At 42.2% G+C, this 16,905-nt stretch overlaps 1 protein-coding gene across 5 annotated transcripts in view; it reads right to left on the bottom strand.

Moving 5' to 3' along the window:
• The window catches only part of ccdc18 (coiled-coil domain containing 18), a 28,379-nt gene extending 13,136 nt beyond the window's left edge, over positions 1 to 15,243 (bottom strand). For 3 of the 5 annotated variants that reach the window (XR_535897.2, XR_535898.2, XM_008433372.2), the window contains exons 1-23: positions 14,749 to 15,243; positions 14,205 to 14,342; positions 13,983 to 14,089; positions 13,253 to 13,381; positions 12,420 to 12,516; positions 12,209 to 12,330; positions 11,851 to 12,109; positions 11,588 to 11,675; positions 9,908 to 10,125; positions 9,048 to 9,158; positions 8,183 to 8,314; positions 7,973 to 8,107; positions 7,809 to 7,886; positions 7,402 to 7,518; positions 6,933 to 7,100; positions 6,312 to 6,454; positions 5,837 to 5,979; positions 5,517 to 5,730; positions 4,217 to 4,316; positions 4,030 to 4,125; positions 2,632 to 2,772; positions 2,383 to 2,520; positions 20 to 463 (exon numbers count right to left, since the gene is read on the bottom strand). Coding sequence is in view for 3 of the 5 variants with exons in the window: in XM_008433372.2 (XP_008431594.1) it covers positions 20 to 463; positions 2,383 to 2,520; positions 2,632 to 2,772; positions 4,030 to 4,125; positions 4,217 to 4,316; positions 5,517 to 5,730; positions 5,837 to 5,979; positions 6,312 to 6,454; positions 6,933 to 7,100; positions 7,402 to 7,518; positions 7,809 to 7,886; positions 7,973 to 8,107; positions 8,183 to 8,314; positions 9,048 to 9,158; positions 9,908 to 10,125; positions 11,588 to 11,675; positions 11,851 to 12,109; positions 12,209 to 12,330; positions 12,420 to 12,516; positions 13,253 to 13,381; positions 13,983 to 14,089; positions 14,205 to 14,333 (3,309 nt within the window). In the remaining 2 variants the exon portion in view is untranslated. The remainder of the gene's footprint in view (positions 1 to 19; positions 464 to 2,382; positions 2,521 to 2,631; positions 2,773 to 4,029; positions 4,126 to 4,216; positions 4,317 to 5,516; positions 5,731 to 5,836; positions 5,980 to 6,311; positions 6,455 to 6,932; positions 7,101 to 7,401; positions 7,519 to 7,808; positions 7,887 to 7,972; positions 8,108 to 8,182; positions 8,315 to 9,047; positions 9,159 to 9,907; positions 10,126 to 11,587; positions 11,676 to 11,850; positions 12,110 to 12,208; positions 12,331 to 12,419; positions 12,517 to 13,252; positions 13,382 to 13,982; positions 14,090 to 14,204; positions 14,343 to 14,748) is intronic. The other 2 variants (XM_008433373.2, XM_008433374.2) reach the window with 2 other exon arrangements.
• Between the last annotated feature and the right edge of the window lie 1,662 nt (positions 15,244 to 16,905).

Genomic DNA, 16,905 nt, shown 5'->3' with positions numbered 1-16,905 from the left:
GTTCTGGGATAAAGCGTACCTTGATGAGCAGCGAATCAACAGACATCTCTGCAGACTTCTCCGAGGCTTGGAGCTGAGTTTGGAGCTGGGAAACCTGCGCTCGGCTTTGCTGCAGCTGCGCGGAGAGCAGGTCCAGCTGCGCATGGAGGTGGCTGCTCTGGACTCTGGTCTGCTCACACAGAACCCTGCTGTCCTCCAGCTCGGTTCTGCTCTGCAGCAGCTGCGCCTGGCTCTGGTCCAGCTGCGCCTGCAGGTGGCCGGCCTGGCTGCGGCTGTAGTCCAGATCGATCTCGGCCTGGTCCAGCTGGGCTTTGACCCGGCAGCACTGCTCCCTGGCCACCTCCAGCTGGGCCTGGCTCTGCTGGAGCGTGGCGGTGAGCTGCTCCTGGGACGAGCGCATGGTGGAGGAGATCTGCTCCGACACTTTGAGGAGCTGGCCCCGCGTTTGCTGCAGAGACTCCAGCTGCAGGACGACGGAGAGCGGCGCGGTCAGGACACAGGGTCTCACAAAAGCATTCGCACAGAGTCCAACATCCCTTGACAGTACTTTGCTGAAATTTGCTGCACAAATAAACTTGTGTTAGACACTCAGTTCTACATGGATGTGAATACAAGACAACCATGTTAGATCCTAAAGCCTCGGGATCATTTAGATTAATGCATGTTCATGTGATAAAAAGGCCTAGTCAAATCCCAGATCAGAATTTGAATGAGAATCAGTCATTATGCTCTCCAGCCAATTTGACTAAGACTAAGCAAAGCTGGAAGAGACACACCTCCATAAGACTGGAAGGCGGTTCAACAAAGTATTACTTTATTTTTTATTAAATCATGTAAAATATGTCAATATATTCTTTAAGAAATGTCCTAGTGGTGTTTTGCCCTCCAGTTTCTCTTTATCTAGAATTATTTCTCTATTAAATTTGAAATGTTATGTAACCAGGTAATAAGGTGAATGTAAATGAAGACCAAAAAAAAAAAAAACTGTGAATCATTTTCCTGTTAGGCAATACTGTGCATTAGTCAATTACATAAAACCCCAGCAGAAAAACATAATGTCAGAAGGTTTCCCTTGGGCAAAAACATCAAGAACAGGAATAGAGATGAGACAGAACAGCAGCGTGTGAGGAACAACCCACAGCAGCTGTTCTAACACGGACCAACAGGAAGCACACGGACTGATGAGGCGGAGACTAAAATTCTCATAAAAAACCGCCGTCATGTCTTCCAGGTGACGAGACCATTTCCAAATCTCAAGCATGAAATCCTGACTTCAGTCAGAGGAGAATGTGACTCGTGTTATCTCATCGTTACTATAAAAAAAAAAAAAACAGCTGATGGTTTTTGGTGTTTGGCCCCCACATGGTGGGGGACTAAACCGCCCCACATCTACAGGGAGAAGATAAAACAGCTCAGTCCTGACAGGTGTCTAGTTATTCACCTGGATAATCTCTTAAAGGGGCAGCATTATGTATTCTACAGCCACATACTGCCATTTTGTAGCACAAAGAAGTAACCATGTTAACTTCAGTTGTTATAAAAATGCTATATACATTAAATATGACTTAAAAGAAATTTGACAACGTGATTAAATGCCTTGAAATTGGGCCTCTGTCTCTTTAAAAACTCCTGCTCTTTCTGACATTCCGCTTTCAGGAAGTCATAATATCATGGTTCCTTCTATTAACCTTTTAACAATATTTTTACCAGCATTGCTCTGATACGTAGCTCAACAGCAGGTGTCTGCTAATTCCTCCTGGCTAGTCTGAAGGAGCTGAGTGGCAGAGTTTCGAGGGAGGGTTGCAACGCTAGGTCCACCCAGGCGTTTTGCACAGTTGAAAGGTTGCCACGGGAGATTAAAGGATTTCTCAAGCAAACATGAAAGAATCAAAGTAACAGTACAGGTATGTTTCTGATGAGGGAATAACATGATGTAAAGCTAAAAAAAAGTCAATTTTATAAAATACTGCCCCTTTAAGCTGGAGTCGCCGTGTCGACAATGTACAGTCCATGTTTTGTGTAACTGACTGAATGTCTTCAGAAATAAATAGAATTGCTCAACATTTATATTAGCAGGTTCTTCTAAAGTAATTTAACAAAAACAATTGTTATTTCAATATAGATATTTTAATTCTAAAGAACAAAACAGAAAACACTCTTTTTAAACAGAGAGTGTTGAGGGTGTGCAATAACTGTGGTGTTTTGTTTTGTTAAATTTAAACTGTTGTTTATGTAGTTAAGCTGTGTGTATGTTTATTTACTGTTTGTTTGGGCAGCTGCTACTATGCAGTGTTCACCCTCGAGTCGAGTCAGTAAAGTATATTCTCTTCTCTGGTGTCAGGAGGGTGGAGGGAGGAGGTGGAGGAGGTGGAGGAGACGTACCTCTTTACTGTGCTGCTCCTTCTCCAGCTCCAGCTCCTGCTCCAGAGCAGAGAGCGTGCTCTGCAGCCGCTCCTCCTCCTGCAGCCACCCAGACTCCTTTTGAAGTAGCTCCTCCACTACGCTGCGCAGCTGGGCCTCCTGCAAAAACACACACACATGGAAAAATGACTCATTCTCAGACTATTCCAGTTAATCCCAGGGAAACCAACAGCTAACAGTCCCAGAAGTCTGGGCAACATGTGGCTTCACCGTCTCCTTGATCTGCAGCTTGGTGGCGTCCAGCTCTCTGCTCAGAGCGTCACGGTCATGCCGACTCGCTTCCAGTTCGTCCAGCGCCTTCTGAAGCCTTTGCTCATACTCGGACAGCTGCCGGCTGAGCTCCTCTGACTCCTAACAGCACAAAAACAGGAGCAGACAGGAAGATCCAGCAAATCTTAGTCACCATATAAATTAGTGATGCCCATCGTGTTTCCCAGGAACTCCTGTCCTCACTTCTATCAAAACAAAAGCTGCATGTTTGGGAAGTTCTTTTAATGCTCCAAAACGGCACTAATCGGGTAACTGGATGGAAATAAGACTGGGATGTTTGAACTGTATACTGTGCTATGCAAAGTTTTTACATCCATTGACATTTTGCCAAATTACAATCCCAGACTTATCAGAAGTGGAATGAAAATGATGCGTCTTTTTAACTAATAAAGATCTTAAAAGTGTTTTTATGTTCAAACGCCCTGAGTGAATGTCTCAGTTACAGCTGAGTGTTTGGTGTTTCTAAAGTGACAGACAGGTGGAAATGGGCAGTGAACACATGTATGATGCAACCCCCCCTTCTCCCCCCCAAAAAAGAAAAAAACAACAACACATAATCACAAGAAAAAAAAAATTCCACAAAAAACAATGCAAACAAAGAATGCTGCAATCACATGAAATAGAAAGAAAGTGAAAATGCTGTAAATAGCAACAAGAACAGTAAGTATGAAATGCGGCAAACTCGCTCCACAAAATGGAAGTGCTCCAGACCACTGGACGGAGTCTGGAGTGGGTGATACAACCTACATAAATATGCTACTGTTGAAAATGACATCAAGCATAACGGACCTTTTCTTTTTTCCTCCAAATTCTCCTGGACATCCTCTTAAATCTTGACATCTGTCTTAACTGAGGGTCTGGTCCTGTATGATTTGGTGGTCGACTCCCCCTAGTGGTCTGGAGCAAAGCTGTTCTATGGTACGAGTTTGCAGAGTTTCATACTTGCTGCCTCTGTTGTATTTGTGCCAGTTTCTCTTTTTCTTTTACTTCCTGTGATCGCAGCATTTTGCACTAGTTTTTGTGCTCGTGTGTTTGGGAGTTTGCATCATTTCTGTGTTTCGGATCGATCGTCCGCTAGTAGGGGAAATGAGTTCGGTTTAGACAAGCCTGAGAGAAGTTAGTTTAACTGTACTGGAATGACGTTATCATTATGAATGTAATTTAAATTAATTAAATTTTTTTTGTATAAAAAGGAGTAACATTTATTATAAAACCAAGCAAAAATGTACTTTTCAAATTACCTTTATGTTGGGGTTTTTTTTCTTCCCTAAAGTCTCTGGATGGAAACATGAGGTTAAAATGAATAAAAAGCAAAGAGGACAGGACAGGTTCTCTGACCTTGGCGTTTCTTTGCATTAGCTCCTGCTGCAGGATCTCCACCTTCCTGTCCATCTCCAGCTTGTGCTCCTTGATGGCTTCGTCCAGCTGGTTGAGCTGAGAGAGACACGGCAGTGAGGACAGCTGGCAGATGAGACAAACGTTTAATGGCGGTGAATAGAAAAGGCTGATTGAAGATGTGCTGCACCAGTTTGGCTCTTTGCTGGAGCTCCTCCTGTCTTTCTTTCAGGGCGTTGTCCATGTCCAAGACTTCATGAGTTCTCTCCTCCAAATCCCTCTGGGTCTCACTGAAAATTCATGCACATGCACACACACACACACAAACACACACACACACACAGATAAACTACAGCTGGATGATATGGCTGAAAAACATATAATGGGATAAGCGTTTCATATCAGTCGATAACAGTAATTATTTATGATTTTTTTTGGTTTTAAGCAGTGGCGAAAACCTTAAACTGCCGCTCCACAAGTTGTTCTACAGGTTGCTCTACAGGTTGTTGCTAGGCAACCAAAGAGTGAATGAAATTTTCCCAAAATGCTGTGCGGTTCTGGATCCAAGTTCAGTGAAATTGTTGAATTTCACTGATGTTTTATCAATAGATATTGATCACAAACCTATCACATATAGTGCAGCTCTGTGATAATCCATAAGCCAACTGTCTCGTCATCAGCGCTCAGGAGAACAACTTCTGGATTTTGGAAGATGAAATATTTTAGCAAGACAATATTAGGATATTCATTCATTCTTTTTGCAGCGTTTGGGTTGATACTTCTGTTCCACTAGTATACATGTGCTGGCAGACACACAGGTTTAATGGAGGAGTTAAAAAGTAAAAAAAATCATAATAACTCCAGCTTGGCTTTTGATTTTCCTAGTTTCTTCGTGACCGATTATCCAACAGAGTACTTGATGTACAGTAGCCATGGAAACTGTTGTGTCATACAACTGGGCTTTGCATGATTCTGCATTTCATGCAACAAAAACATCCCAATGTTTAACTTTACCTCAACAGATAAAATACTTTAAAGATGTTTTGCTATAGAAATATCTAAATTTGTCACAGTCATAGAATATGTTGTTTTTTTTAACAGCAAACACACAACGCAGAATTAAACCTGAGAAACTAGAAAAATGAGAACACAATGATTGCAGTTTTCTGGCCGATCACCCATCTTTTAAAAGCCTGGCCTGTCGATTCCAATTTTGGCCAATACTGATGAAAAGTTGCTAAACATAGCAACACAGTCAATAAGTTGGCAACAGTGGGGTGACTCTTGTGACGTGACATTGTGGACAGAGATCGCTTTCACATGCAAATATCGGCTCATCACCAAAAATGAAGGAAATCTGGTTTGATTTAAAGCAAAGCATCAACATTTGCATTGTTTTCCATAGATGTTCAGAGCAGCAGACTTGCTGATGCGATTTTCTGTTCGTGTTGTGCACAGAAGAATTTTTCCACACATGGACTTCCCCTCACCTCAGCCTCATGCCCAGTTTGTCCACCTGGGCTTGCCGTTGGTCAGAGACGGTCTGGGTCCTCTGCAGGACGTCGTGCAGCTCCTGCACCCGCTCCACGGTGTCGTCCAGCTCCGCCTGCACAGAGCGCAGCTCACCCTCCAGGACCTTTACTCTCTGCATGCTGCAGAGCCGCTCCTCCTCACAGCGATGGAGCTTCTCCTCAAGTTCCTCAACTGAAGGAAGAGGAGAGTCAATAAAGGACAAAGATGAGGCTGACAGACGGAGGACATGCTGAAAACATTGTCCCTTTTTTTCCTGAACTGATCCTGAATGTCTAACCTGTGGAGGTCTTGCTGATGACTTGGCTCTGCGTGCGCTGCAGGTTCTCCTCCAAGCCGATGATCTGCTCTGCCTTTGCAGCCACTTGGCTCCTCAGGTGCTCCAGCTCCACCTCCAGCTTTTCCATCTTCAATCTGAGATGACTGCCCAGAAATACAAAGCAGAACATGAGGTAAAGTTTCAAGTTTTAACTGAAAGCATAGCTCTAAAACCTACAGAGAAAGGCTTATGTATTTTGTCCTAAAAGAGAAACAAAACCGTTCACAAACAGAAGCTGGAATGAACTAAACAGACCAACGTCTGAATGGGACTTATGCTTATCATGATGTGGCTTTTGCTATATTACAAAAGTTACACATCATAATGTCATTTTAATGTATTCTAAAGTGTTAGAATGAGTGTTTTATCAGAGGGGTGATACAGAAAACAGGTAGAATGAGGAGTTTTGTGTGATCCTAGCTCCTCTGTCTGGGACCTGATGGATTTGGAGAGTTGTGTGTTCTGTTCGGTCGTCTCCTGCAGGTTCCTCTCCGCAGCCTGGGCCTCCAGGCCTCTGCTCCTGACCTCATCTTGTAGAGAAGCCCACGTTCGCTCCAGCTGCTGCTCCAAACCAGACACCTGGAATAGGCAGCACAAAGTCAGCTGTTGACTGGAGAAACACGGCCAGCAAAGTGTTTTTCCATTATCTACATAATGAGATTCAAACGTGGAAAAAGTGGTGAGTTTTGACAGATTAAAGGTCCAGTGTCGCCTAGTTTCTAGCAACACTGAGCCATTTTAGAGCACAATCAAGTAACTATGTCACCTTCAGTTGTTATAAAAATCTAATGATGAACAACTCCATCAGGTGTTTGCTAGTTGCTGCTGGCTAGTCTGAAGGAGCTGGGTGGAGGAGTCAAGGGGCAGGGCTGCTCTGTGAGGCGGAAGCTTGGAAACTGCAGGTAGGAGGAGGAGCTGCACCTCCAAGGTGGAGCTGGGTCATTGAGGTTGAAAATCCAAAATTTCTCAAATTCTTCTAGCTACTCCTGAGCTTCTAGCACAGCTCTGTCATGTCTGTCTGTGTGTGTGTGTGTGTGTGTGTGTGTGTCAGCCTCGCCTGTCTTTGCAGATGGCTCTGGCTCTCCTCCAGCTCAGAGACCCGAGCCGTGCTCTCGGTCAGCATGGTCTGCTGCTGCTGCAGAGACTCCTGCAGCTGCAGGTTCTGCTCACTGGAGCTCTGACAGACCAGGCTGGTGCTGTGCAGCTTCTCCTGCAAACAAGACATCTGAAAGCGCAACAAGGAGAGAGGACAGGTGTGTGTGTTTAACTCAGTGTTTCCCAACCCTGGTCCTCAAGGCCCACTGTCCTACATGTTTTAGACGTTTCCCTGCTTTAATGTGCCGAATTCAACTGATTGCAGTTCAGCAAACGCCTGTTAATCAGTCATCGATTGAAATCAGCTGGACTGAAGCAAGGAAAAACCTAAAACATGCAAGGCAGTGTGCCTTGAGGACCAGGGCTGGGAAACACTGGTTTAACTGACTTGCGCCCTAATAAACCAGCTGACAGAGGTTTTCAGTGTGGACCTTTTCATTCTTCCTCTGCAGCTCCGTCTCATGTTTCCTCTTCAGCTCCTCCATTTGCTGCAGGTACGAGTTCAGCTCCTCTTTGCACGCCGACAGGCAGGACTGCAGCTCAGATATCTGAGCAGTGGAGAAACACACAGCAGGTCATCGATGGTGGATACAACATCGTTTTACTTGTGGCTCCTGTAAATTATAAAACATACACTTCTGAACACATGAACTAGAATCCTGTAGATGCACCTGTCAGGTAGATGGATGGATGAAGAGATGAACAAATGGAAACTTTTAGACATCCTAACAGGGAATACGATTTAGAAATTTAAATTTTCTTTCATATTTCCCCAGACATAAAAAAAAAGTCCTAAACATACTTCTTGTGACTTTTCCTTGTTGTGTTCTGTACAAACCATGGTGGCAGAGTGAGAAGCCTGATCTTTGAAACTCTGCAGCATCTCCTGGTTGCGTCGAACTTCGACCTGCTTCTCCTGGATTGAGGAAACAGAACGTTTCACCAACGTATAAACTCCTCTGTCCAGTCCCGTATGGGGATGGAACCGACATGCTGCCTTGCCTGAGTGAGCCGATCCACAGAGGTCTGCAGCAGCAGCGCAGCTTTCTGAGCCTTGTCCCGCTCCGTCTGAACAGAACCCAGCTGCTGCTCCAGTTCCAACATCTGGGCCAGGCTCTCCTCCACAGACAGCTGCAGCTACATGAAGTCAGAGCCACTGTTAGCTTAGCTTAGCTGATGCTGCTGCCAAAGGAGCTGATGAGTTCATGTTACCATTTCTATCCTATGCTGTTGCTCAGCCAGGTGCTTAGAGTGAGTCTGTTTACACTGATCCAGAGCCTTCTGGTGCTCCTTCTGCTTTCTGCTCATCAGACCCTGGTAGTGCTGAACGCTGCTGCTCTTCTCCTGTAATCAGATCAGAACCCGAGTCTCGAGCTGCCTTTCCATTACAAATACAAAACAAATCTTTGTCTGTATCCTGCTAATGACGAAAAACCACTGGCAACTGCAGTGTTTCCATTAAATAAGAAATTAATTTGTGAATCAGCTTGTTCGCGTGATATGTCATTAAAACTCACGAGGCAGTGACTGATGTAAACACTTACATGAGATATATTCATAATTCAGCCAATCAGAGGAGACCTCAGCGTCTTATTCAGCCTTTGGAACTGAATAAGACGCTACTTGGCCCCGCCTACTTGGGCATTTTGGGGAGACTGTAGTCTATGATTTTACAGAAGACCTACGGATTCAACACGTTGGAATGACACACAACCGTTTTATGAACTGTGTGATGTTGTTGAGAGAAATGGTGGAGCCAGCTGCACATTGTCCAGGAAAAAAGCAAGCCATCATCCTCCTGTGTAACATGTGACACATTTGATGTGGGAAAAAGTGTTTTCGTTGCCGTTTTGCGAATTCCACCTATTTTGATACGGCAAAAAAAAACAAAAAAAAAAAAAACATTCTGGCACAAAAAACTTTTTATTGAAAAAGTGATTTTTTTTTTCTAAATAGCTGTGTTTCCATTAAGCAAATGTATTTTTGTACTTTCATTATGCACAATTTTATGGCTAATGGAAACAGCTTCAGGCGCACGGCTGATGACGTTAAGGTAAAAAGGTTTGAGTGACTGTACCTTCAGCTCGTTTTCCAGCTCGGTGTTCTTCAGAGCAGCCAGACTGTATGCAGAGCTTTTTTCCTGCAGCTGTTTCTCCAGCGCAGCGACCCGAGCGCTTTTTCTTTTTAACTGAGGTAAAGGAAAACATATGACACGTGCATATTAAGAGAAGAAAAAATATTCCTCTTCTTTTTTATTTCCAGAACTCTCAACATTTTTCCTAGCATCTAAAGCTTTAGAAAAGGGTCACCAGCATGTTCAAGTTTATTTTTAGACATGGGAAAATATATATAAAATATATTTATGTGTAAATATATTGCATATATTTACACATAAATATATTTACACTATATGTAAATACATAAGATTATAGCTCGGTGGCTAATTTACATCTCTAGTCCCATTGACAGGCAGGATAATACTAAATAAAAGGAATTCAAACACACACACACACACACACAATGACACTACAGAATAAGAAATACATGAAACCATCTTAAAATCTACATAACTCTACATATACTCAGTGTTGATATTTCTGGCCAAAATATTTTTCCAAAAGCCAGTTTTAAGTTATTGGGGTTTTTTTTTAATGAGATGAGAAGTGAAAATAAGATTAATTAAAAATTGTGAATCCAAGATAATGCTTAACATTAGAAGTGTTGTATTATTTATAATGTTTTTTTGGGGGGAGTTTTGCCTTGGATAAAAATATTAGAATCACTGTCAGTATTTGCCTGTTTTGAGAAATACATGGCTACAGTTTTGAATAAATTAAGATGTTAATGAGATAGTTAGCATTCGGGCACCTTGTTCCTTAAAAGGAATGCCACTATGTATGGTAGGCCTGAGAAGTAACGATGAGAAAGCATAGTGACCTCTTTCTGAGCGTCGGTGGCCTGGCTGCCCCGCTCCAGCAGCTCCGTGTGAAGGTTCTGGTAGTGGGAGGCTCTCTGGGCCATGGAGCTCTGCAGGGAGGAGATCTCCTCCTGGGCTCTGCTCAGACGCTCCTGCAGACGTTCCTTCTGGCTCTGCTGTTTGAGCCGCTCAGCCTCCTTCACCTGCAGGACCCGCAGCAGCTGCTGGTAGCCCTCACCTGCAAGCAGTAGCACATGGTATGTTATCCAGCAAACCACCTACTGTACATGCTGGTGTCCCTTTGGAATACTGGGATGTAACTTTATCTCTTTTATCATTATTCATTATTTATTGTTAGCAGGTAATTTGTATGTACAAATAACTCTAAATTTGCCCTGTTGGATCATGTGACTTAAACAAGTTCTCCATCCATCCCAAACTTTTTCTTTTAGCCATTTATCCATCTAGTCAACATCTAAATAAAGATCATAGAGCACATAAAACCCAAACAGTCTGTCATTGAACTAAAACAAAACAAAACAAAAAAACTAGAGGTCCACCAACAAATTGGCTCTGATTTCCTTAATATTCTAAACTGGAGCTGGAAGACATTTTAAATCTAAACAACAACCACTAAAAATAAGAAATACAACAAAAGAAAACATTTCCAAACGAATGGATCAAGTGATACTTAACTGTGAAATCCATTTTATTTAATTCCGCAAATATTTTTGTCGTTATATTTCCCAACTTTTAAGACAGATCAGGCTAGTTAGAGATTGTTGATCGGCCGGAAAACTGCAATTGTTGCACCAGTAAAAATGACCAAAGTAGTTTTCTTTTAGAACAGAATATATAAAGTGAGGAAGTTCTGACTATAGTATTCCTGTTTCACCCTTAAAACTAATGCTTAGCTAATTCAGGGTATGCATGAAAAAAACTTCATCAAGTTAATGATAATTTCATCTTTTATAACCTCAGTGCTATAACCTCAATGAACATTCTACAAAATTCTACTTTTAAGCTAAGCTAATCTATTCAGCATGGGAATAAAATCCTATGCATGCATTTAACATAACAGCTCATGATACTATTGGCATCTCTGATAGTCCATCTAAAATAAGTATAGGAAAGGTAGGGATGCACCATATGGAATCAACATCAGTATTGACCGGCATTAGTCCATTTTTAACAGGCTGGTATCGGTCCAATACAAAAAACTGGGCTGATTTTAATAACCGATATTAATTTTTCATTTGGTTATGTCGTAATTATTTGCTCATGTGATGCTGATGCATTGTAGGATTGAGGTGTGTTTGATATAAGGTTTGATATAGATGGTGAAAACACACAACAATATTAATGTTGGATATTTATATTGGCACACATTTTTAAATTCTAAACGCAAGGATTTTGTAAAATTAGGTTATTGTAATCAAAGATTCTAGGAATTTCTAATTACCAACGATAACGCTCTATTTCACAGTCTAAGGAAGAGTGTGGAAGTTTGATTCCATAAAACATGATATATCGTTCAAAGTTATTCATTAAGATGAGCGACGGGTCAACTGCTCCTAAAACGGGAACAGATTCATGAAACGGTTTGTCTACTGCTGTAAAACGGAGGAATTGATGCAACGGCATCAGAAAAAGAAGCTCTGAAGCTCAGCCTTACAGCTGATGAAGGATCAGGAGCCTACCTGGCTTCAGATTCAGCAGATGTGCAGCTCCTGAATAGTCCACTGGGGGCAGCACGCATGGACTGGAGCAGGTTGGTCCTGCAGGAGCCTTCAGAAATGAAAAAGCAAAAAAAGAAGCCTGAAGCTCCCTCCCTTCAACAGGATCAGCGATCAAACACACAAAAGGGTTTGTTCTTTTTAAGCTGACTCCAGAATCACAGACACCAGATTGTATGTGTGGAAACAAAACCCAGCTTGTGGGTGGGAGTGGAAAGCTGGCCCACCTCCTGCAGGTGCAGCAGAGCCAGGACGGCCTCCAGGGCGGACAGCTCAGCCTGGGTCTGGGTTGCCTTCTGCTCCTGGTCACGGGTCAGCGTCCGCAGCTCCTCCACCTCCCTGCGCAGGGAGGCCGCCTCCTTGCACTCGGCCCCCCGCTCTGAGAGCTGCTGCTCCAGCTGGGAGGCTCTGCGCGCCGCCTGCTCCAGCTGGGCCTGGAGGAGAGCCGCAGCCGCTCCGCCCTGCCTCAGCTCCTCCTGCAGCTGGCTGCATGGAGAACAAAACGCCGCCGGTGAAGCACATGCTGGGAGAAAGCAGCGTCGACAGCTTTCTTTATGTTTCTACTCAACAGAAGGCTCTCAGTACCTAACCGTTTGGCTCTGCTCAGCTCGCTCTCTTTCCAGCACAGAAAACTTCACCTCCAACTCCTGCTTTTCTCTGTTAGACTCCATCAGACTCTCCTTCAGCGTCGTCTCACTCTCCACCACCTCCAAAATGACAAAACATGTCTGGTGTCAACAAGCAAGAAAAAGTTTTTAGTTGTCATAAAATGAGACAATTTTGAGTAAATATGTACCTTTTGGAGTTTCAAGGAAAACGTGTCTTTGTAATCGTCGAAAGCTTCTTTGAGTTTCTCTGCATTTTGCAGAGCTTGGTTCCTCTGCTGCTCAGCTCTGAGACGAGAGGCGAGTTTAGATCAGGGGTTCCCAAACATGTAACCCCAAAGAGGATTAACTCACACAAAATGACACAAAATATTTAAAGCAATATCAACTTTTACAATATATTTTATCCTCTATTGATTAATTATTACATTTAGTTAGCAGAAATGCTGCCTGATAGCTTTGACCATAAATTTTGTGGCGAAAAATTGTATTGCCAGATGATACCATTTTTTCATCACAATCCACTCTTGATTATAAGACGACGTGTAATATTTAATATTAATCACATCAAAATATATTTTATTCTGACAATTCTTATGGTTCTTTGCAGCAGGCTGCTGGACGGTGCCGTGGTGGGTTTTTTTTTCTTGTCAGAAACTTCAATTTCTTGCTTGCTAATCTTTCAGAAGAAGCAAAGTAGCTTGACTGGCAGCCAATCAGACAATGAGCATTAGAAATAATGTTTAAATCAATTATTTTAACTTATATTTTGTACTTAAAAAAAATTAAATAAAAGAAAACAAAAATGATGACGAAAAATTTAAGATTAAAAAATTTATGGAGCTAAATTGTTTTCCTCTAATCTTCTCTTCAACTTTCTGAGGCGCTCACAGCGCACCCTGTCGGCCCCCGAGGGGCCGCGACCCACATTTTGAAAAACACTGCCTGAGCTCAACAAAACACAATCAGGATCGTAAGTAATCCCTCGTTTACGTCCAGGTGGAAGCAGGTCTAAAACCACCACCTCTTTCCTGTCACTGTTCTGCTCTCCAGTTCCTCTCTCAGCATCCTCAGTTCCTCGGTAACCGTGGCGACCACAGCCTCACTGTGAGCGGCAGCTTCCTGGCAGGACTCCGCCCTCAGCTCCGCTGCCCTATAAAACATGGACGATGCAAACTGCAGAGTTTAAACTGAGCAAGTCAGACATTAATGATTATTGTCAGATATTATTTCTCTTACTATTGTGGCGTTTAGAAAATAAAAATAATTCTGGTAATTCTAGCTGACCTAAAACGATGTATTTGTATTCAGTATATGTAAACGTCTGATTTCCAATGTATAAGAGATTTTTTTTTATTACAAATCAGAAAACATCTTCTGAAAACTAGCATTTTATAAGTGAAACGAAGCCTTTTCCAAACTCAAGGCTCATGGGCCAAAATTGGCCCATCATAGCCATTTCTGTGGCCCTCAAGAGTCTAGACTTTATTTGATAAGTCAAATCAAATCAGTTCTGATTTGAATAGTGTCAAATTTTATCATTGTAGAAAACATGATAAAATTATATTTAAAAGGTACTCATCAAATGCAGAAAAAGCATAGTGACAATGGACAATAAATTCATGTAGTTTGATCGACACATTCTGACACAACTGCCAAGGGACATTCTCAAAGATTTGTGAATGTCCCTTCATGGCCCTTGTTGCTCAAAATGAAGATGAGTTTGACCCCCTGCATTAGAACAGTGAGCTTACTTCAGTTCCTCAGTCTGAGCCTCCAGCTCAGCTTCCAGCTGATGGATGTGTTCGCTCATGGCCGCCATGCTGCTGCTAACCATGACCCTGGAGAGGCTGTGATGGACCTGCCAACGAAAACACTAATGTATCATTGTAACCATGGAACTGAAGTACACTTCTCTTTTCTTTTATGCGTGTGTCTGTGTGAGGGGGGTTAGATGGGCTGGATGCATGTCCAACCTGCAGATCGGAAGCTTCTGGTTCAAACTGCAGGGCGTCCAGGTTGCTGTGGAACCGCTCATCTGTGATCAGGCAGGCGTTCTCCTGGCGAACACAGCCGCCTTTCTTTCTCGCAGCAGCAGATGCCATCCCTACAGGCTGGACACACAGAGGCAGGAACATGGTATGGCTTGGCTTTAAAAAGGTCTTCAAGTTTTTATTTGTTTTAAAATATAAAAATAGATATAAAATTGTGGTTCTTAAAAAAATTATAATACATTTCCCATGTTTTATCAAACATAAAAGATGACAAAAACTTTAAATTTTCAGTTCCACAGATTTATTCAGGTGAACTAAAGGTAAAAAAATGGCTTGTAGCCCCCTGGTCTTAAATTTAAAATCTCAATAAAACAATAGTTTGTCATAACTTTACAAAATCTGAAAAGCTTCAACATCAATATATAACTAGATCCAAATCTTGAAAATGTTGTACATTTTCCTAAAATTTCTGCATCGTCACAGTAATGTATTGAGACATAATTCTAGACCTCTGATCTTTACTCACCTTAGTTTCTGCCCCACACTCTGGTGGCAGAGCTCAGCTCCCTGGATCAGACTGCGCAGGCCGAACACATCTTTGTTGAATTTCTCCTCGATGTCAAACATCAGAACAGAACCGCCTGACTGTCGTTCCTCAGCTTAAATAACGACCAGTCTTACTAAAGTTAACTTTATATAGCTTTTTGTGTGTCTACATGTCTAAAGTTGAAATAAAAAGAGATCTCTCTTTGCAATTTTAAACGAACACTATGCTGCTAATAAACGACGCTAACATGAATGTAAACAGGGAACTCTTTACACCAACAGGTGGTTAGCTAGTAAACATTAGCCTTGTTTTTTTGTCATAAAAGCAGTTAATTAAACACCATACATAATTTCTGCTTCATCTGAACTATTACCTTAGATGACCGGAGGATAAGAAGCTAAAAACATTTGTTTCTTATTTCAATAAATCTCTTGGGTTACTGGAAATCGAGGCAGAACGGTTTGTAATTTTAGTCTCCGCCCACATGCCAACAACGTACTTTATAATTGGATAGCTAAGCCATTCTGTGAGATGATTGGTTGATATGCAACAGCGTCCGCGAACAACGGCGCGTGTGTTGGGGTTGAGTCGTTTTCCTTTCGCCGTCACACAGTTATGCACAGAAGTTGGGGAGGAGTGAAAGGTTTATTTTGAGGGAGTATTCCTTAACAGTACACCGGCCAGAGGCAGCAGAGTGTGGCTCATGTTTTCAGCTTTGTGACAGAACCACAGCTCCACCATTACTTCTACTCAGGTCTGTTTACATACAATTACACATGCTGTGTACGCTTGTCTGACACTGGGATTATCATAATCACTTATAAAATCAGTTTCACTCACTACTGTTGCACATACATTGTAGCTCATCATCTTAAATATATGCCCTTGTACATTCTGCAAATTTCTATTTTTTTGTTGCATTTTCACAAGGTTAATTTTATATTCTCTATTTTATACCTAAACTTTACATTTCCGGGCACCCAGTGTGGGCAGTAAAGTAAGAATTTCAATGTTCAGGGAAATGCATTTCGTTACTGTGCATAAGACAATAAAAGCATTTTATCTGTAACACCAAACAAGAATCAGTAGCAGAAAAAAAAATCTACGGATTGGTAGAAACGATTTGGGTTTTAATTACAAATGGGATCTTTTTTTTAAGAAAAATTAACAGGTAATAAAAAAAGATTTATTACATTCAATAAGCGTTTTTGCAGTAACAATGCAAATATGTCTATCAGCCACATTGGGTGCACCCATTGTTCTTCTCTCCAGGTGACAAATGGCTCACACCCAAGGAGGGGAGTCCCACTGCTCTCTCCAAATTTTATGTTCTTAAAATCATACTTCTAAAAACTAATCACTTGTTTTTCCAGAAGATAGAATAAGATATTAAAATCAAAATATTGTTGCTTTTGACAGAAAACATTTCTCAACGTGGACATGATACAGAAACTTCTCAAAGCGAGGTCAATATCATGAGCTTTTAGATTTCAAAAGCAAATCCAATGCCTTAAATCCCATCCATCCATCCATTTTATTGCACCCTTGTCCCTTGGTGGGGTCGGGGGGTGCTGGTGCCTCTCTGGCTGATGTTCCGGGCGAGGTACACCCTGGGCAGGTCGCCAGTCTGTCGCAGGGCAACACAGAGACACACAAGACAAACAACCATGCACACACACACTCACACCTAGGGGCAATTTGGAGAGGCCAATTAACCTGACAGTCATGTTTTTGGACTGTGGGAGGAAACCGGAGTACCCGGAGAAAACCCACAGGGAGAACATGCAAACTCCATGCAGAAAGACCAGGGCTGGGAATTGAACCCAGGACCTTCTTCCTGCAAGGCAACAGCTCTACCAACTGCGCCACTGTGCAGCCCCGCCTTAAATCCCAGAAATGCAAAATACAATAACAAAAGTATTCAGAATGAGGTTCTGGGATGCTTAGCTGCAATGCGGACAGCGGCCATTTTCAAGGACATTAAATAAAGCACTTTGTTACTGTTATTTTTGGCTAATGAGATAAAGCACATTTGTACCTAAAACTCGTCTTTGTCTTCCAAGAAGAGACAGTGATACAATGACAGCATTGACTAGATTTACATACAGAAAATTTTAATTTTTCACTTGAAGCCCC

This window comes from Poecilia reticulata, linkage group LG17 (assembly GCF_000633615.1).
Source record: "Poecilia reticulata strain Guanapo linkage group LG17, Guppy_female_1.0+MT, whole genome shotgun sequence".
Taxonomy (NCBI): Eukaryota; Metazoa; Chordata; class Actinopteri; order Cyprinodontiformes; family Poeciliidae; genus Poecilia; species Poecilia reticulata.
Note: the sequence above shows the minus strand (reverse complement) of the source record. Positions and strands in the feature narration are given on the sequence as shown.